The sequence below is a fragment of the Hordeum vulgare genome, chromosome 2H (assembly GCF_904849725.1).
Source record: "Hordeum vulgare subsp. vulgare chromosome 2H, MorexV3_pseudomolecules_assembly, whole genome shotgun sequence".
Classification (NCBI taxonomy): Eukaryota; Viridiplantae; Streptophyta; class Magnoliopsida; order Poales; family Poaceae; genus Hordeum; species Hordeum vulgare.
The window spans coordinates 587,937,685-587,959,607 of record NC_058519.1 but is presented as its reverse complement, the minus strand read 5'-3'; the positions used below and the strand labels follow the sequence as shown (position 1 = coordinate 587,959,607).

The 21,923-nt window shown below is 42.4% G+C and overlaps 2 protein-coding genes across 3 annotated transcripts; one reads left to right on the top strand and one right to left on the bottom strand.

Annotated features, from left to right (window-relative positions):
- Positions 1–1,880: 1,880 nt before the first annotated feature.
- On the top strand, positions 1,881–3,444 carry LOC123430650 (protein MAIN-LIKE 2-like). The gene is made up of 2 exons (XM_045114504.1): positions 1,881–2,726; positions 2,808–3,444. The coding sequence occupies exons 1-2, from the start codon at positions 2,631–2,633 to the stop codon at positions 3,432–3,434; spliced, it is 723 nt and encodes a 240-aa protein (XP_044970439.1). The 5' UTR covers positions 1,881–2,630; the 3' UTR covers positions 3,435–3,444.
- A 4,282-nt stretch (positions 3,445–7,726) lies between these two features.
- LOC123427484 lies at positions 7,727–16,929 on the bottom strand. 2 transcript variants are annotated; one of them, XM_045111541.1, is made up of 14 exons: positions 16,510–16,919; positions 15,267–15,950; positions 14,225–14,428; positions 13,714–14,025; positions 13,463–13,581; positions 12,269–13,306; positions 11,803–11,944; positions 11,549–11,708; positions 11,284–11,447; positions 10,777–10,856; positions 9,930–10,029; positions 9,728–9,789; positions 9,199–9,355; positions 7,727–8,470 (listed from the first exon to the last, which is right to left on the bottom strand). In XM_045111541.1, the coding sequence occupies exons 1-14, from the start codon at positions 16,681–16,683 to the stop codon at positions 8,300–8,302; spliced, it is 3,567 nt and encodes a 1,188-aa protein (XP_044967476.1). In that variant the 5' UTR covers positions 16,684–16,919; the 3' UTR covers positions 7,727–8,299. The 2 variants fall into 2 exon arrangements, 1 of the variants encoding a protein (XP_044967476.1); XR_006622403.1 differs by lacking the exon at positions 7,727–8,470 and having other exon boundaries at positions 9,325–9,355; positions 9,930–9,995; positions 16,510–16,929.
- Between the last annotated feature and the right edge of the window lie 4,994 nt (positions 16,930–21,923).

Genomic DNA, 21,923 nt, shown 5'->3' with positions numbered 1-21,923 from the left:
ATAACAAGCTAGCCAAGGACTACAAATAGGGGGGTCTCAGATTTCTACCACTTGAGTCTAGAGGGATCGTTTTCATATCACTCTAACTACTCAAGACTAGTACTTCATACATTTGCTTTGTCGAGGCGATTAGCAGAAATTGGCTAGTACTTCAAGACTAGTACTTCTACTCAAGATTTACTTGTTTTCTCAAGGTCTACCTATGGCTACAAAATTACATTGCAAGTGACTATGAGCCATGTAAAGCATTTGTGATTAGAAGCTAATAGCTTTATGCGCATTTGCAGTATGATTTCTCTCTTTGATCTTGAACAAAACAAAGGCACATTTGTGCTTTGCGAGAATGATATAAGCTATAGATGAACCCGGCGGAAAGGATGTAGCTGCTAAAACTTTTCACAATATCTCATATTATAGTTGACAGCTTTCTTCTTCAGAAAGAGCTATAACCTCTTTGGTGTTGCCATACTTTTTACTCCGATGACTTTTGGAAGTAAACAGCAATTTCTCATGCACTTACGTATGCCTAAATTTGTTGAGTGTAAACTGTTAAGCATTAGTGTCCTGATCAAACACCGAAATAATAATTTTACGTGATTTTAACTATCCTAACCTGATTGGTTTATTATATCTTGAATGAAAAATAGTTCTGTTACCCACATCCTCCATGAGGACAGATGAAGACTTATACAGGAAAAGGTCCTTGCAAACGAGATCTTCAGGACAGGCACAGCATACGACTTCTGGATAACAGTTAGATCTATGCATACTCTAATCATGATGAGAATTCGCTCCCAAGACTCGTTGCCAACATCTTTGAGATATCAATGGTCCCATTTGGGACAAATGAAAAAAAAAAGGTGGCAATTTTGGTTGATTGAATTACGATAGGAAAAATTCATAATTTGCAATCTGTATATGTGAATAGCTTACAGGATTCCTTCGATGTTAGCATGGAATGGGTTATTCCATACTAATTTTTGGAAGAATGGACTATTTATATTTTCTTCTTGTTATATCAACAGTTCCTATGTTTTTCTAGGTGACAGAAAAGTCAATTTTAATAGTATATATTTTTCCTTCTTTTGTCCCTACTTCTTTTGAAAGCTAAAATAGCATACAACACCATATTTTCTATGGTTTTCCTGTTTCTGAGTTTCTTAAACTCCTGGTAAGTTAATTAGGATGCCAGTTCGGAAGCGTCGTCGTATCTAGAAAAGGTCACCTGTGCAGTTTAGCTGTTGGCTGCGCTTGCTGATCCAACGGCACATTGTCAAGCTTGCGACCTGGGATGCCCTTTTGGACCCTAGTGGCGATCAATCGCCTAACGAAAATTCCCCGTGCTGCACAGCACCTAATTAAGCTTTATATTAACAACTAATGCTACTACTTAGTACTTGCTAACGTATAGCTGGCTGCTATAGCCAGCTAAGCTAGCAGGGGCCTGGGGGAAGAATATGCACTGGTCACGCAGATCTGCATCGTGCCGTGCAAACCTTTTGTCCCGTCATCGGTTTGTTTCTTCGTACGACAGTGACATCGCCCGGTTTTGAGCCACATGTGTTCATGCGCTAACCATTGAAAAATAAATGCTGGGGCACGCTCTTGAGCCATAAGTTTTAAGATGATGTCTCTCTGTACACGCTATTGGTTTGCTTATCAATAGCGTGGTACACATGCATGCAGTCTGGTGGTTGTGCGTCTGTCAGGCTACGTGTTTTGTGATTTTTCATATGCGTTCTGAAAGGGATTCCAGACAGATATGTAGCTATCCGGAAGATACTTCATCAGACCTGATCTTAGCCTAGCCCCACTGCTGGCATCGACATGTATGACCGATGTGTTTGTTGGGCCATGATGCAATCGGTAAAATTGAACAGAGTGACCCCTCGGGGAAAATATTTCACCCGACTGACCCTTTCGTGTGGCGTCCGACACCTAGACGTCACACTACACTGTGTGACGCCTAGCCGTTCGGCGCCACACCCCCCGACCACCTGACAGAGAGGGTCCAACCCCAGGCCGTGTGACGCCTAAGTCTCAGGCGTCACACATTGTAATGTGTGGCGCCGAACGCTTAGACGCCACACATTGACTTAAACAGGCACGGGCGAGCCCCCCTCCCCACCCCCTCCCCATTCCCCTCCCTCATTCAAACAGAAACAGGCACGGCAACGGGTGGCTCTCATCCAAGCCCGAATCCCCTCCCCCATCCCCTTCAGATCTGGTGATTTCTTCCTTGGATTGATCCCCCAAGGTTGGCTACTAGGTAATCTCTTCCGTTTCCCATCCTTCTATCCAAGTGGAATAGGTTTTTGTTGAGTAGATTGATATGAGTAGTTAGGATATGAGTTCTTAGAATTTGAGTAGTTAGGATATGAGTAGATTCATATGAGTAGTTAGTATTAATAGTTAGTATATGAGTAGATTCATATGAGTAGTTAGGATATGAATTCTTAGGATTTTAGTAGTTAGGATATGAGTAGATTCATATGAGTTCTTAGGATTTGAGTAGTTAGGATATGAGTAGATTCATATGAGTAGTTAGGATATTAGTAGATTCATATGAGTAGTTAGGATATGAGTAATATGTAGATGGATGGATTAGTAGATGAGTATTTTTTTTGAATATGAGTATTTTTTTTGTGATTTGTAGGATGGTGTGGCTTTTGAATGATGTTTATGACGTTGAACACCGGGCCTATTTTATGTCGGAGAAGAAAATGGTAAGTAGATCATATGATAAAAAATCATGTATTTAATAAGATGAAAATGTAATGATATCACTTACTCCTATCTGTTTGCAGGAGCTTATGCGCTTGAAGATCCGGTCTCACGGGGCATCGTCTGTAATGCAGTACGATGAGCGGTACACCCCATACATCGAGATGACAGGACTCCTTCCATTCATTCAGCTTGTGAGTCGGTCAACGCCCAATCTGAACGATGCGGCAGTCACTGCACTTATTGATCGTTGGAGGCCGGAGACACATAGTTTTCACCTCCGGACCGGAGAGATGACAGTTACTCTTCAAGATGTTTCCATGATCACCGCACTTCCGATCGAGGGGAAGCCTCTTTGTATGAGCACTGATTCCGAGGGATGGCGGCAACAAATGGAGGCCCTTATTGGTATGTCGCCTCAGGAGCCGGAGGTAGAAGATGGAGGGAAGAAAGATAGAGTCCCGACCGGCGCTCCTTTCACTTGGATTGCCGCGAACTTTGCTCATTGTCCTGAGGACGCAGATGACGAGGTGATCCAGAGGTATGCTCGCGTGTACATGTGGTACGTCATCTCTAGGACTATCTTCGCTGACGGCACTGGCAAGAATGCTCCATGGATGTGGCTGAAGGCGTTGACTGTTTTCGACAACAAGTTCAGTTGGGGCTCGACCGCACTGGCTTACTTGTATCGCCAAGTAATAAATTGCTGAGTAGGAACTTGTTGGGTTGTGCTTGCTTGACCCGTCCCTTGTTGGCTTGTGCTTCCTTGACCCGTCCCTTGTTGGCTTGAACTTGGTTGGCTAGGACTTGGTTGGCTTGACCTGGAATCATTGTTTTTGGACTTCTTTGGCTTCGTACACCTTCTTGTGTTGTGCCCTGTTACACCGCACTCTCCACAATGTGATCTCTCAGTAGGCTCTTGGAATTGGTTGTTCCCCATTTCTCTGCCACCACCATGGCCCCATCCATCCATGTCTCCTCTAAAACGCTTTGTCTTTCGTTTTCCCAATTTCACAACCTTCCACTCTGGGTCGGACCATAGTTGTACTCCATGATACTCCGGCCATTGTGATTGGTCAAAGTATGGTTCAAATCTAGGAGCCCATGTATGTTTCGTGGTCATGATCGAGAACTCGGACTCCCTCACGGTTAGTGGATGGTTGACGTCCACATTCCTACTGCGAGCTGCCGTGTACAAATGCGAGCATGCGAGATGAAGCAACCTTGGCATCCCACAAGAGCAATCACACAACGATAAAGATACCTTGAACGCCCTGTTTCCGTGTTGCTGGCCATCGTTTGTCGTTCCTCCGGGCTCATTCACTTGGTATGTCCAATCCTCGTTGTTGTACAGGGTAGCCGTTTGGGAGTCAGCCTTCCGTGATTGAAATACCATCCATTTGTCAACCTTTGGTGGAAACTGGTACTTTTACTTTTTCTTGTTCGCTCCCGCAATCTGATCATCTGTTTCTTGCGAGTACTTTAGAAAGTATGCTCTCAACTTGTCGAATGTGTATTGAACTATTGCCGTCACCGGCAACGCACGGACACCCTTCAGCACCCGGTTGAAGCATTCTGACATGTTACTTGTCATTTGATCATATCTTCGGCCATCTTCGTCATAAGCTCGTGCCCACTTGGCCCGAAGTTCAATGTGCCTGTTGAGAAACTCAAGCCCACCTGCATCAAGTTTTTTGTTTACAAGCAAAGCGTTGTATAATCTTGCAAATCGTTTGTCCGAAGATGTTTGACAACAATCTTGAAGATCATCCGGCAACTCCTTGCTACCACATGCCCGGTAGAAGTTTGCACAGAAATGCCTCATGCACCATCGATGATGCAAAGGAGCATGGCCGGGAATGACAATGTCAACCGCGTTAAGTATGCCTTGATGGCGATCCGATATGACACATATTTCCCTCTCAAACGGTAATACTTTGGTTCTCAAAATATGCAAGAACCATTCCCAGTTAACATTGTTCTCTGCCTCAACCAAAGCAAAAGCCAAAGGCATCAACCGGTTATTGGCATCACTTGCTAATGCAACCAACAAAGTGCCCTTGAATTGTCCGGTCAAAAACGTGCCATCGATGGAGATGACAGGACGACAGTGCTGAAAAGCCCTCACACATTGCTCAAATGCCCAAAATGCACGGCCAAATACGCGGACCCTATTTCCATTGAGAATCCTTGTTTTCTCCTCATACGGCTCGACCACATGAACCATGCCCGGGTTAGTGTGGGCAATAGATCCCAACAACCTAGGTATGCGGTTGTATGCTTGCTCCCAATCACCATACAACATCTTGAATGCGGCTTGCTTTGCTTTCCATGCCTTACCATATTTCACCTCATAGTGAAAGAGGGTTTTCACAAGGTCTTGTACGCTTTTTATGCTCATTGTAGGAAGAGAGGAGATGGAGTTGGATAGCCTATAAGCGATGAACTCGGAGGTGAGTTGTCTATGGCTTTGCGACGAAAGGGCACCATCATCCCTCTTGCCTCGACACATGTGAGGCATACAACTGACAATGTTCCATCCTGGCCCTCCTTTCCATGGTCTTGCACGGACAATCCAAGGACACCTTCTATCCTCACATGCAACCGTGTAACGCAGCTTCATGTTTGAATTAACAACTCTGTGTGGCCTGTAATGCGTAACAGAATATTCATCCAACCACATCTTCAGTTCAAAGAATGTTTCGAACTTTGACCCCGGCAAAATAATATTCTTCCCATGTCTGTCCCGATGAGAAGGTGGCCTAACTCCAAACAATATGCCTTCGCCTCCGTCAACCACGGCTTCATCCGCAAGGCTAAGATCCTCGAACAATGATGTCCGGTGATCACGCTTTAATACCTTCCTGAAAGCTTCAGCCTCCTTTGCCGTGAACCCTTCATCGGGACCCTCATCGTCAGACTCAGATGCATAGCCACGTGAGTACGGAATAGAATGGTCCATTGTCTCTTGCAAATTATATTTGTCCAAATCACCAAGATTGTTGTCATGAAGAACATTACCATCATTCTCATCATCATCGTGCTCATCATTAGCCTCTAGCAATGGTTCATGTTCAATGTTGACCTCTTTGTTGGCCTCATCGACACAAGAAAGAGGTTCAATGTTGGCCTCTTCGTTGATGGGTGCAGGAATAGCTTCAACAATCGGAGAGGCAACCCGGTTCAAATCCAACAAGTTAGGAACGTTTGTTTTGATGGCAAATAACTCTAGAGCCTTGTCTAGTGATTCAGCCACTGTATCCTTGTATGCAAGCCAACGTTGCTCGGAGTTGACACGCATGGTCTTCCAACGAATGTGCATTCCGAATCCCACATTATGCCTACCATCAAACTCAACTACATCACTAGGGTCCATCCAATTCAAATCCTTTCGGATTTGTTCCAACAATTCACCATAGCTAGGACACAAATCGAACACCATGTCAAGCTCATCCGGGTCCGGATCAATATTGCCTTTTAAAAAGGCATCCTTGTCCACGTGATGAACATAAACACATGTTCTTCCCATCCCTAAACAACAAAACATAGAACTTTTTTTATAAGCAATCATACAACTACAATATCTACTTACTAACTTCCAAACATCCATAACCCTAACCCCATCATAACCCTAACCCAACCAAACATCCCTAACCCTAGCCTAACCCTAAAACAACCATAATGCAAACATCCAAACAACCCTAATCCTAACCCCATCATACCCCTTATCCTAACATACAAACAAATACAACAATATCATATACATCCCACATTTCATGAAAAACTAGGGTTTCCTCAAATTTGCACAAAAAAAAGACCGTAAGAGATTTTTCTTTGGATGAGAATGAGGGGAGAGGTGGGATTACCTTAGGGAGTGATTGGACACCAAATGCCCGGTCCAAACCTTCAGATTTGGTGATTTGGAGAAGGATTTGAAGAGGGGCCCGTGGCTGGGAGAGGGGGCTGGGGGAGGGGAATAGGGAAGGGTGGGGAGGGGGCTGGTCCGTGTCTGTTTAAGTCAATGTGTGGCGCCTAAGCGTTCGGCGTCATACATTACAATGTGTGACGCCTGAGACTTAGGCGTCACACGGCCTGGGGGATGGGCCCTCTCTGTCAGGTGGTCGGGGGGTGTGGCGCCGAACGGCTAGACGTCACACGGTGTAGTGTGGCGCCTAGGTGTCGGGCGCCACACAAAAGGGTCAGTCGGGTGACATATTTTTCCCGAGGGGTCACTCTGTGAGTTCTTTCCCCCATGGGTTTTTGTCAATTTTGCCGATGCAATCGGTGGGGCGACTACTTCAAAGCTACAGTGGAAACAGATTGAAAAGTTCTACAGAGTTGAAATGGTATTTATGCTAGCTAACAAACAATCGACGAGCCAGATTAAATGACGACGGCTGCACGAAACCACACAAACTAACCTCGATTTTACACTGTTATAAGAGACACGAAGCGCATGTCCGAACTACAGGTTTCAGAAGATGGCGTGATGGCATAATGACCAAGCAAAACACTGAAACAAGTAGATAACATACTTGCATGCCGGCGTAGGATATTGCGTTGGAAAGTATATGTGTACCAGTTGCACCAAATTGGCACCTGAAAGGTCGGATATTGTGTTGGAAAGTATATGTGTACCAGTTGCACCAAATTGGCACCTGAAAGGAAAAGACCGCTGAGCCAGGGAGTCTCTCCGCTTTCTTCCAAGAACTCCTCTCAGGCAGTGTTAACAATATCAGATAGATCTGCAACTATCAGCTATGGGAACATCTGATTCACAGGACAGATAACATCTCTTTGACCATTGCAGATCGTGGTAGCCTTCAGCATAAATTCAGCAGTTTTGGAAACCAGAACTTCCAATCGGAGTATGCAATTTTCCAACCACCAAATTTTAAATTGAACAAACTTAGAACTATCAACCCAACAGTTCCCAACTTTCAAATGGAAAATACCAGAATCAAACCCAAAAAAATCTGGCATTCAGGAGGGGAGCATCAACTTTCACCCAGCAACTTCAAATTTTCAACAGTAAGAAACGAGTTGACAGTATAAGATCCCTCGAAGGCAGCAGCACTTTGTCGGGATCAGAGAACACTACATTTTGTTAGCATTTGATCACATACAATGTACAACTACACGTCCTGAATGGACATGATTTTAGTAGTGACTAGGCAGCGATGTCTTTATGGTAGGTTCAACGAATTTCATCAAAGATCAGAGTCCCATAACCAATCTGTCATGTTGCCCAGTTAGTGGTGCATCTTGTTGCAATTGCTGAGAGGGCAACAAGGAGGCCCCAGTAAGATCAGGAGTACGGTGTCACTATGCCTGGATGCCCACTTTGCATGCATGGTCAGCGGCAGGGGGGGAGAGGGAAGCCAATGACCTTCGTGGTCCAAGTAAGCCTTCCCTCTAGGTTCTGCTTCTTCTTTCTGCTTGCAAATGCAAGCAAAGAGACCTCACAACCAGCACACAATCACACTCGCTAACTTTTGTCACCAAGGGATACAAAAGGTGAACTAGTTCCGGAAATTCCAAGATAAATGGATGCACCTCTTTTCACATTGCCATGTCAGAAGTAGAAGCAGCCCACATCCTTGCTGATTTTCAAAGAGTGATACTCATTGTAGTTCAGATACCCCCAGAAGCGAGAAAGACCAAGCTCCTCATACTTTGAAGACTTTGAATGCAAAATATACAAATCTTTAATGTTACTCTCAAACCTTGTTTTAATTGTATCCACCTGTGCAAGAAGACAGATGCTCTCAAATTTCATACTATTATGTTAACCGGAAAGGACATGTATGTAGTTAGCAGCTGCTACATATAGCTGAGCAAGATTTGGAGGAAATGGAAACCATCAATAGTACTGCAACAAGTGCATAACAACAGATATTTAGCAGATCTCGGCAACTACTGATAGAACACACCAACAAATCTATTACCGTTTACAAAATATGACAGAACATCCCTTTAGTGTGACCAATCTTCATCCTATGGTGTTTGGTTCAGGCAAAATTAACAGTTTAGGCTCCAAAAAGGAAAAGGAAAAAGGAAAAGAGAAGTGCCCAGTATATTATCATAACTTTGAGAGGGATTCTGGCATTTACAATTAGAATCAAATTCAACAGATCTATATCAGGATTTTCAGGATATTTGACGGGGAGCTATAGACAGACCTACTCAACCATAGATTATTTGTTCCCAGAACTATGATACACATATCATTCTTAGGGAGAATAAGCAATGACGGTTATCAGATCAGTAAAGCTCTTTTATGTGCATGCTGGAGTTGAAAGAGTAAACACAAAGGACACAATGTAATACTCCCTCTGTTCACTTTTATAAGACGCTGAAGCCAATTCAGACAGCAGTCAAAACAGTTCAATGTCTGCTGTCTGAAACATCTTATAAAAATGAACGGAGGGACTAGTTCCGAACAACTTTGTGCATGTAGAATCAAGAGAATACCTGAGAGAAGTTTATAAGAGAATGCAGATTAAGTTGATCCACTGTTGATTCTGAAAGGTCATTAAGAGTCTTAAAACATGACCGGAACTCCAAAGCTTGTTGAAGCATGCTTTTGATTATGGTGGCAACTGGTTTTGTCTCATTTGATAAGAAACATCTGGAAAAAAACACCATGCAGTTAGAAGCAAACGTAATATAACACAAGTAAAAAATCCAATATTGTAGTCAGTACAGAATTAGCAAAAGAAATGATACTCAAAAAAGCATAGGCACCAAGTAAATGGGATAAACGAAGTTCTCTTGGCAGCTAAGAGATAATGTCAGAAGTACCAGATTTCCCTTGCTTTCTATCCTACTTGGAAGAAATAGATATTCAATTGAACAGCCAAATGTGAGTTTGTGACAGGACAAAACAGTATAATAGTCTAATAAAGGCTTTGTTGTTGTTATTGATGCTCATTGCAACAAAGCACACTAGTTCAGGCATGAACCACAGTTAAATAAACAACAGATGCATAAATTGCCTTACATGTGAAGTGCGTCTGTAACATAGCACAGATGCACATACTCGATATCCTGGATATCTTTCACCTACACAATAGTAGCGATCAGTACACGCGCAGCCACCCAGAAAAGCTCGATCCAAGTAAGATCATTAACTCAAAAGAGGTAATACATTAATAGATAATAAACTCATAACTACTAGTACTATGCCAACAAATATATTATACCTGATGTTTAAGGGAATGTTGAAAACGACGCCATGATATATCAGACAAATTGCAATGGTGGTACTGCTGTAATGTCGATAGAAAATGGTAAACTTGATGTCTGATAAAAAGAAGGATAGCGTCAAGAAACAAATCAATGAAATAAGGACACATAAGTCAATAGTATAGGAACAAAAGGCATTCGCATAGTACAAGCAACTACACATGAGACCATTGAGAAGATTCATTATGCTTCCACATAAAAACGGAGGTGTTATTTTAGATAATATGAAAGTTGGTCTGTGCAATTGCAAATTAATTATTAAACCATCCAAAATAACACTATTTTTCTCGGAAGATTCAAAGGTTCAACCCTCCAGCAATGTTTTCAAAGATACATGATGTAATCTGAATTACATGTAGCTAATTCTACTTTTTGGAATGTTGTTTGGTAGAAACAGGTCATTTTTGCAGTGACTAATGAGTGGGCAGTACAAAAATGATAAAACTAACGATATTGTTTTGACAAATGTGGCAATTACGAATGTCGTGTTCATAGCAGGTTTAAGGAACTACTTCTCTGACCAGCAACCACAATCTATTTGGCTATGGTCATCTAATACTAGAAACTCACTGAATTAATAACCAAACATGAATGCAACAGTTACTTCTATTATGACTCGGATATGCCAACATGTATTGCAGTTCAAGCTATTTTTAGACGTAACAAGATTTAACAACAGATCAAACAGTCAAATACACGAAACAAAGCAGACATTATGTTCTTAACACTCCAGTCGAAGTGTTAAACTGTTATGAGGAATATTTGAACGCCACAAAGCTTTGGAAAGGTTTTGTATGTGCGTACCTCACTCTCATCACAGAGTTTAATTCTTTCAATATATCAGGTCTACTGCGGCCGGATCGACTGATTAACTGTGTCAATTCCTACAATAAATTAGCATATTATAGTCATATAGCAGCAAATAAGTCCCACGTCCCCACAATTATGGATATTCATATACGTACGTGTATTGGACATTTGTTGACAGAAAAATAATTTCCTTTAACTCCTCTTGAAGAAAATTTAGTAAAAATCACTCAATGGTAATTTTGCATGTGAACAAAGGGCACTTAAACTTGTTCAGTTTCAAACAAATCCTACATCTGGGTTGGGTCTGAGAACTCTCTGTCCGCCGACTGATGCTAACTAGCAATGACGACCCCTAAAATTTCTGTGTAGTACTTATTTATTTTTCTCTTGCCTGATTGCCTCCAGTTGCAGCCTTGTGGATTTTGCAATACATACAGATAATAACAGAAGTTTACATGGCATGTACACTTCAAGAAATTAAAACATCAATTGAGGAATCACCTTTAGAAACCGCCATACTTCAGTCAGTGAAAAGACTGCAAACCTGACTTGAACAAGATAACAGAATATTTCAGCATATCTCCGAAGTGCCTCCTCTGTAATGACAATATTCACTGGCCAATCAACTTTATAACCCAACAAGAAGTCATCCAGCATGTGGAAACCTGGCAGCCAAAAGTTGGGCCGTTAAAAATTTGAGAAACAAACCTTCACTTCTGAAGCCCAGATACTGTAGCCAAGGACAATCTAAAGATCAAATTATTACCATGTTCAGAGACTGACACAGAAATGCCTGGCTGTTCTTTCATGTATATAAACAGTTTTTCCTTATAAGGGTCAGTATCACATGAAGACCTCTGCAAGGCCAGGTCAAGAAGCCCTTGGATCTCTGCTCTTTTCTGCTCAGACTTAACAGAGAACCATTTCTGCATGGGGGGAAGTCAGACTTAACGGATCTGTACAATATAAACATGAATGCATGGCCTACAGGCTAAAACGAAAACAGTTAGATAAAATTACCTTATGATAAATGGAAACAATAAAAGACTCTGCCCAGTCAGCTAGTTCCATGAAATGGTAGCGCCGTAGTGCTAGTAGATGTCCACAAAGATCAAAACCCTCCTCAAGCAACTTCATTGTGAAGCTGCTAACATATTTATATCTTTTACAGTTAAGGAACAACGGGTAGAAAGAAAAATACTGGCCAACAACTTTAGTGGTTTAAGCTTTAGAATCATTGCCTGGATCAGATTTTTCTCCCCAACAAGATGATTTTTTTACTTGTAAAAGCAGTTGATGAACCTAATGCATGACAGATGGGCTAAATTAGACAACAAAAATAATTCAAAAGAAAGTACATCACAAATTAGCATTCGTCAAATAGTCTCTGATGTTATGCTCATAGTAATAGTAGAATGAACAAGAGGCATTATGATCAATGTAACATTATGAACTGCAATGTACAAGCATATACAATTAAGGATACTGCAGCAGAACTTCTTGCATAATGCACTTGTCAATAGCTATATCAAGTGGCATATCAGATGCTGAACTATTATCTCCAGCTATCTTTTCTGTTGATTTAGCAGTATATTCTAACAATTTCTCCCATAATGCTCCCCCGCAGACATTTTTTGGAAGATTATCACTTGCTTCAGTTTCTCCTGATGAAGCAAGGTATCCCTGACTCCCTGTCTTAGCTTGAAGAAGCTCACTAGAACAATCAGGCTGTTTAGAAATCTGAGCAGCGGAATGTACAACCTTTGTAGCTCCGGCTTCAGACTCCACAAGGGACGTGCTTCTTTCAAAGTATACTTCACATGGATTTGTGACTGACTCGAAAGCAAAGCTTTTAAGTGCTTGATTTTTCCATTTTCCTCGCAAGTCACTCTCCATATGATGACAAGCCGCATTCTTCAGAATGGGATTGGTGCTGAGATTGTAAGGAGCGCTAGAATTCCATGAACTGTTTATCTTGCAAGACTTCTCTGTGTGTGATGGATAAACTACATCACCACGTGACACTTGCTCCACTGCACTTTCATTGTCAGTATACAGAAACTCATCGACTAAACACATTTTTCCAGGGGAAATATTAAATGTGTTCTTTGGAAATTTGCCAAATGGCCAAAATTTACTGTACTGGTAATCCAGTTCTAGAGCATCAGGCATCACATTATGTTCCACATTCTGCGAGTGCATGGGAACATTGCTGCAACCCAAATCAACATTTCTATGGTGCTCATCATTAGGGCTTGCAGGGCTTGTCCCGTTGTTACGAGAACTAGTTTGATATGAAAGCACATTTTGGGTTTCTGAGGAGCATTTTGCTTCACCCGTACTGGCATAGCACAACGGAAACCTGGAACTAGACAAATTACCACAAGTGATGCCACTCTCAACCTCAATTTCATCCATAGAACTATAAGAAGAAGAGCATTCTGAAGATTCCAGAAGATCTAGTTTATCTGAAGATTCTTGCGATGTTGAATAAGCATCATTGTCTTTTTCATCTGCAGCTATACTGTGAGAAAGGACAGATCAGACTAATCTGTAATGGTGAAGACTTATGATGTACACTGCCCGCATGAGTAAAAAAAGAGTATGCACAATAAAATACAGAAGAAGTGAATGAAAATGGCAGATTTAACATTGCTATAAAGGTAGATCCAGGACGTACATATCACAAGTTGGTAGAGCATGGGTGCCACCATACAATAGCTCCACATCTGAGACTGATGTGTCTAGAGGGCCTTTACTTTTATGCAGGGAGTTTGGCGGAGGACCAAAAGGAATTATCTGAAACATAACTTCATGTCATAAAGTGTGATTTAAAAGCATAGTTGATCCAATATATTAGTACTGTTGCTTTTGCAAGGGCAAACAGACAAGTAGTTAATTCTGGAACTAAAAGTAGAGTGCTAACCAGACCTCAATATTTAAGAAAAAATGATGGAGCTTCTCTAGCATCGACTTGTACATAACATCTCTCTGACATATTACTGCTTCAGCCTTGCTTTTTGAGAAAGTAAATGAATTCACTGAGCACTCAATGGGCGTACCAAACCATGGGAGAATTTCCTCCAGAAGGATGGTTTTACCAGCGTCGTAATTATCTCCTCCAGTAGAACAAAGATTGCACGACTTTACAACCTTCATGAGCACTTGAAGCTGCTGCCCAGTGCGTAAAAGAGGATTGCATATATCTTTCAGAAAACATGGAACAGATACATGATTACTTCCCTGTTGGCAGCGATACATGATAAAAACTTAATTAGATCTACTGGAAAATGAGTAACATTATTCATGGTTCAAATGCATGGATTTATGTGAAGACTGGATCATATATCTGAATTTCTGATGTTGAGAATAAATTAGGTTAACAATGACCATTTAGGTGTTTTTCCTTGAAGCTTCACAAAGACAAAAAGTGATGTCTTACCTTGAAGGGCAATGCAGTGAAATCATCTAGTGGGCCCAACAAACCTCCTTGAATCTGGTTTGTCTCGGTTTGTGTTATGAGAAATTCTTCATAAGGGTCGTCAACACTAGCTCGGTAAATCCATAACTTAATGAAGTTACAGTATGGTTCACAGGAACGAATGAAGAGATATTTCAAAAGTGCATAGTGAACTGGATCAGCATCCTACAATTGAAGGGAAATCATTCGACTTTTCAAAACCTTTTGCCATATATAGAACGTGAACAGAAGGATATGCCCAAACAGAAACTTTCAGTACAGAAGCACAAATTTATGTCATCAGATAATGAAAAGCTAGCATGATCTTGTGGTAGCTGGTGATCTACAAAACTGTGGCCTTGGTTGCCATGTTACAAAGAAATGTCAAAGAAATTAACCCATCCCAGCAGAGACCAAGTAAGCAACTGCGTACACATATAAACCATAAGAGAAATAAGATGCTCAGCTACGTAGAATATGAAACTAAACATAGCCAAGGGCTCAGAGCACCATACAAACAAGATAGTAAATACATTGTCCCTATGAAGTAGTAAGTTCCATAATCTCATTAAATTTTATTAAGTAAATATGGGAGGGGCTATCACACCATCCTAAATCTTGCATTGCTTATTTGCTTCTCATGGAGGACAAAAATTGCTACCAATATCTCTGACAGCTATTCTAGAACAATGAGTATGAGAACTTCGCATTTCAGGGAAGGGAAATTTCATTTGATAACATTTCTAAACTTGATAGATTATCTCTCAAAAAGTTCCTTTTCTGGATAATTACAGCAAATATGACCTAAACTCCCATTGCCATTTCAAACAAGGCATTGATAAGTCTGAAATGTTCAGTAGGTATCATATGTAAAGCTTAGATCTTGTTATGAAGCATGCAAGCTGAAGACATTGGCAAGATAAAATATAGATACAAAGTAGCGGACATTAGGAGATTCCTTTAGAAGTTTATTAAACTGGGTTAAACCAAGTAGTAGGATTTGAACAATAAGATGATTGCTTACACGAAGGCGGACATACAAATAAGAAAGCAAATCAGTGCCCCGCGGAAAATTCTCAAACTCCAAGTTAGAATCAGTAGTCAAACCCTCCTGGCATAATGCAAGACCTGCAAACTTAGGAAAACAAATGTTTCCAAGGGACTTAATATGCCTTCTCAACTCCTCGGTGTGGAGATAAACTTCCAGAAGAGTGATTTCAGAGCTAGAATTACAACTAGCTCTATCTGAGGTAATGGAATGTCTATCAGGTTGTCCCACTGACCGCCTCAGCTTAACTGAAGGTGGTAAAGTATTCAAGGAACAGAAATAGCCTTCTAGAACCTTTTCAACTGCCGCAGCAAATGCTTGGTTCACTAGACTGTAAGGAGGAGAATTCTCAGTATCTTTGTCATCAGAAACATCATGTCCTTGTCCTTCTCTATTTTCACAATTTACTTCTCGACTTTGGAAAAGATAATAGTGCACAAACTTGCACAGGAAGAAAACTGCAAGACCTGTAGAGCCTATAGAACTGAGAATATGTCCTATAGAGGCAGTGCTAGATGACCGTAACCACACATTTGCAACGCGATGAGATGTCCTGTCTGCCGGACATGAGGAGAACAACACAGAAAGCTCTTCAATCTCATCTAACGATGATTTGACACCATGCAGTGCATGCAAAGCCAAACGAACCAAAGCAGCATCCTGCAGAATAAAGATGATCCTCACGCCCATCAGCAATATAATACGAAACAGAATGACACTACCTAGAGGATATAACACAAACACATCTATAAGTTATAACTGCTTCCGAAAAATCTATTCAGGTTACAATATGTCATCACTAGTAAGCATCAGTGCATCACATCACTAGCAATTTGCACCTAACTTACTGCATCAGCTTAAAGCTTCGTTCGAAGAATGTCAAAACAGTCATACCTATCAATACCACATTTAAGGATCCCAGAACAGATAATTCAAAACTTCCCCCACTTCACTACCCACCACTCAGTGGCCATTTCGAGTAACGCTATTTCACAGCAACCTGCCTACATTCTTAGCTGACTACTTATTCTGGCCCCAATCTCCAACCAGCGCAACTTGTTCTAACAGAAAAATGTGTCCTCTCGCTTTTCTGCGAGGGGCTCCGCAGACTACACTCAAATTTTCTCCCTGCGTCGCAAACCCCACTAGTTTTGGTTTAGTAAACACAGAGGATTGTAACATCATGCTGAATTTAAGTGGGTTCAAATATTTCACTCACAGGAACAGAGGTGAGCTCGTAGATTGGATCCCGAGGGGGACGCCCTACGGGGTCTGGAACACCGGCGGACGCGCTCTCGGGAGCGACGGGATCCCAGGCTGCAGGCGGCGTCCAGGGGCCGTCCACGCGGAGGCTGACGAGCAGCGACGAGAGGCTGGAGGCGGCGGCCTCCATCCGGGGGTCTATCACCCTAGCTAGGGTTATGGTATGCTCTCCAATGTGGTGTGGTTCCGGGCGTAGATGAAGAGATACGGGAGAAGAGGTGGGCGGATGGTGGTGAGGGCCGACCGGCGGCGAGGTGCGGATGGGCGGAGGGTTCGCAGCCCCGGCAAAGGGAGTGGCGAGGAACCGGAGGACGGCAGCGAGAGCGGCGGAAGCGAACCGAGGAAGAAGAGAATTTTGCGGTTTTCTGCTAAAGCGTTAGATTACGTTTGGACGGTCGATGATGGTGTCCGTGTTTTTTTTTGTCGAATACACGAGTGTGTCCATTAAGGCCTTGTTTGGTATTAGTGTATTTTAGAAAATTTATGGGGATTATCCCGGTTAAACCCCTCAATCCATACATTTCCCATAACACCATTTGGTTTAATGTATTTGACATGTTTCATCCCCACATTTTTCCTTAAATCCTTAAATTATAGTGTATTTTTCTCAATATCCAATACACTACCCTTACCTAGTGTATTGGGGATAAAAGGAGATTTGAAGGAATTGGGTGAAGGTTAGGGTTTCACCCAATCCCTTGGAAGATTATCCCCACCAATTTCTTCAAAAACACTAGTACCAAACAAGGCCTAAAAAAGACTAACATTCAAATGTAACAAAAAAAACCTTCAAAAGAAATCATTAAAGAAGACTAGGACACGTGCCTTTCAAACAGGAGAGGGAAAATAGTGTTTGAATCATCTTGATCGATGGATTACACGCTGTTTATATATCTTTTGAAGAGACACGACGATCCACGGGAGGGGTCGGTTCCACGAAGATGCATCGGTTGCAGAGGGACATAGGCGTCCGTGCGGGCGAAACCGCCCGTCCGTTATGCAAGGGAAGATTTCCCCTTAATTGCATATTGTAATTTAAACTTAACACTTTTTTAATTTACTCTTGACTATGTAGAATCATCTCATAATTGTTCGGATAGTGCTATCATCTCCAAGATTCTTTTTCAAAAGTTCTTCATGGAATTTTTTATAAGAACCTCAAACATAAACTCACACAGAGATGGCATAGTGTGATGTCTTAAACAAGGATATCTCAAGGAGACCCCCCCCCCCGACTCCTGCAAGTCCTTAAGTTGTCGCATATCAATTTCATCTACATACTTCTCGAATGTAGAATTTGGTAGAGACTTGGTAGATAAATCAGCAAGGTTGTCGCATGATTTAACTTGCAAGATGCTTGTTTCCCGCTTTTCTGAAGATTATGGGGAAAATCACTTAGGAGAAATATGCTTAGTGATATTACTCTTGATGTATCATGTTTGCATCTGTGCAACACAAGTCGCATTATCTTCACACATAGTAGTGGGTGTTATATCAAACCAATTTCACATGACTGTTGTATGTGGTTTATCAGTGCGGAGCCATACACATTCACATGATGCTTCAAATAATGAAATTATTTCAGAATGATTGGTAGATGTTGCCACCACAATCTGTTTTGAAGAGTTCCAAGATATAGCAGTACCACCATGTAGGAACACAAAGCTGGTCTGTGATATGGCATTATGGGGATCAGACAAAAAGTGGGCATCTGCATACCCAATCATATCAGAGTCCTGATTTCTTTCGAACTGGATTAATAGGCCAAGATCCTTTGTGCCTTGGAGATATCGAAAGATATCCTTCACTCTCGACCAATGACGTTTGGTGGGAGTTACGATGTGTCTAGCAAGTAGATTCACTACAAATGCAATATCACGTCTTGTGCAATTTTCAAGGTACATAAGCGCTCCAACGACGTTGAGGTATGGAACTTCATGTCCCAACACCTCTTCTCCATCATCCCTTGGCCTGAAGGGATCTTTCTTTGTGTCTAGAGATCGAACCACCATGGGAGTTTCAAATGGATAGGATTTGTCCATATTTAATTTCTTCAATATTTTCTGGACATGGGCAGCTCGTTGTACCATGATTCCCGAGGGAAGGTGCTCAAGTTGAATAGAAAATATTGGATTTGATGACAATCCCTATGGACTAATGGTTGCCTTGAGTTATATTCAAAGGATTTGTCCATAGGCACTTCTTGAAGTCCATCTGTTGGTTTCAAGGGGCTTATGTGGTGACCAAGGTGGTATTCAAGGTTTATCCAAAGATTGGTCACGTGAGAGTTGAGCTTATTGCAAGCATGTCGCGAAGAAGAAGTTTGTGTGAACATTCATGTTTACCTTCGAGACATCATCTTTATGAAGACAGAAGATAAGATGCAAGGTTGATCAAGACTAAGTCAAAGAGTGAATCAAGTTGATCAACACAAAGCGTAGAAGATGTACCGGGAGGGATCAAGTAATCCCATGGTATGGTAAGCATTGTCCATTATACTTTGCATACTAACACATGGTCTACGTGAGAGTTCTGTGTGGGGTTAGGTATGTTTCCATGGGCTTGCGTCAAGAGGAAGGTCTCATACAACCCATGGAGGATGACATCAAGTGGTGATCTTCATCAAAATTGCGGCGTGCAAGTTCAAGTGAAGCATCACAAAAATAGCATGCTTGAAGCTTGTCGTCCATTGTGGTGACAATGGAGTTGTGAATACGTGCCTAAGAGTGGCTCACCCATAATGGAGTATGGGGAGCAATCAACTAGTCTTCATCGAGCCAACGCAATCAAGAAAGGTGGTTCATCTTGAGGAAGTCAAGATCGTCATCATCTAGCTCAAGCGGGTCATGTGCAAGGTATAGGTTTTCCCTTGATAGGTTTTCTATTTTATTGGTCTCATGGTAGTAGTTAGGAGACCGGGTTATAGGATCGATTGTCGTACTATCAAGGGGGGCTCTCAATTGAGTAGCTTGATCGTATCGTTTGTTGAGAGCTCAACCCATTTGCATCCTTGCATCATCTTTCTTGGTTCTTGTTTGGTGTTTCTCTTTGTGAGTTCTAGTTGTAGAACTTACGTTCGTTTTCATGACAAGCTCAAGTTCATCGAAAACGGAGTCCATATGCATATTCTATGATGTTTTTTATGTTAGAGTTTTTGTCAGTTCTTCATTCATAGAGGTTTCACATCTATATATCGTTGTTGGATAATTCTTGTCATCCTGGATCCAACAAGCTTGCGTTTTCTCAATTCGGAGCTCATTTGCAGAAGTTATGGTAGTTCTGGTCTTACGTGTTTTTTTATACGGTTATACCACTTGTCCGAGCAGTTGTACCGCTTGGCTGGTACGTCCGGTATAACTACTGCCCCAGGGCTGATACCCTGGGGTTTCTGCTCTCGGTTCATGCAAGCGACTGTACCGCTGCCTACGGGCAGTTGTACCACTTATGATCTGGCCAAGCCTGGAGAGTAGCTTCAGGTGGTTGTACCGGCCCAATACCACCCTACCACCAGACACGTCTCTGGTTTGGTGCGGTTCTTGGGTGATGGTGGTCGAGTTGTTTCAGTCAACTCGTTTTGAGCGGTACTACCGGTGTCCGGAGCAGTTGTACCGCTTGGGACTTGCTGCCTCTTGAGCTTGCGTTGGTTTTTCCCTTGAAGAGGAAAGGGTGATGCAACACAGGAGCAGTAAGTATTTCCCTCAGTTTGAGAACCAAGGTATTAATCCAGTAGGAGAATCGCGTCAAGTCCAGAGTAACTGCGCAAACACAAACGAGTTTGCACCCAACGCTATAAAGGGGTTGTCAATCCCTTCAAGATTGATTGCAAAGTGAGATCTGAAGGCGGAAAGTGCAACGAAGTAAAAGTGTAAGGCTTAAAATATGATGTGAAGTAGACCCGGGGGTCATAGTGTTCACTAGAGGCTTCTCTCAAAATAGCAAATATCACGGTGGGTGAACAAATTACTGTCAAGCAATTGATAGAACCGCGCAAAGTCATGACGATATCTAAGGCAATGATCATACATATAGGCATCACGTCCGAGACAAGTAGACCGATACTTTCTGCATCTACTACTATTACTCCACACATCGACCGCTATCCAGCATGCATCTAGTGTATTGAGTTCATGACGAACAGAGTAACGCCTTAAGCAAGATGACATGATGTAGAGGGATAAACTCAAACCAATGATGAAAACCCCGTCTTTTTACCCTTGATGGCAACAAGACGATGCGTGCCTCGCTACCCCTTCTGTCACTGGGTGAGGTCGTCGCACGGTATGAACCCAAAACCAAGCACTTCTCCCATCGCAAGAATCATAGATCTAGTTGGCCAAACAAAACCCACAACTCGAAGAGAATTACAAGGATATGAAATCATGCATATAAGAGGTCAGAAGAAACTCAAATAAGATTCATAGATAATCTGATCATAAATCCACAATTCATCGGATCTCGACAAACACACCGCAAAAGAAGATTACATCGGATAGATCTCCATGAAGATCATGGAGAACTTTGTATTGAAGATCCAAGAGAGAGAAGAAGCTATGGACCCGAAGGTCTATGGTGAACTACTGACGCATCATCGGAGAGGTCATGGTGTTGATGAAGAAGCCCTTCGTATCCGAATCCCCCCTCCGGCAGGGCACCATAACGTGCCCCAGATGGGATCTTGCGGAGACAAAAGTTTGCGGCGGCGGAAAAGTATTTTCGTGGACCTCTCACGCAGTTTTGGATTTTTCCTGAATTTATAGGCGGAAGAGGTAGGGCAGACGAGCCACAGGGGACCCACAAGCCTGCTAGGCGGGGGGCCCCCGGGCCGCGCTGGGGGGCTTGTGGGGTCCCGTGGTGGCCCCTGATACGTCTCCATCTTATCTAGTTTTCCAAACTCTTTTGCCCTTGTTTTGAACTCTAATTTGCATGATTTGAATGGAACTAACCTGGACTGACGCTGTTTTCAGTAGAATTGCCTTGGTGTTATTTTTGTGCAGAAATCAAAGTTCTCCAAATGTCCTGAAAATTTACGGGGAGCAGTTTTGGAAAGTAAAAAAAAAATCTGCGCCAAGTTCCACCTCAGGGGGTGGGCCAGTGGGCCACAAGCCCCTGCTCCGCCACCACCCGCGTGGTGGCGGTGGGCAGGCTTGTGGGGCCCACAGGCACCTGCTGCCCCCAACTCCAGCTCTATAAGTTGCCTTTCGTCCCAGAAAAAATAAAAAAGAGAAGTTTTCGTCGCATTTTCGATACGGAGGCGCCGCCACCTCCTGTTCTTCGTCTAGAGGGAAGATCTGGAGTCCGTCTTGGGCTCCGGAGAGGGGAAATCGTCGCCATCGTCATCATCAACCTTCTTCCCTCTCCAATTCCATGAAG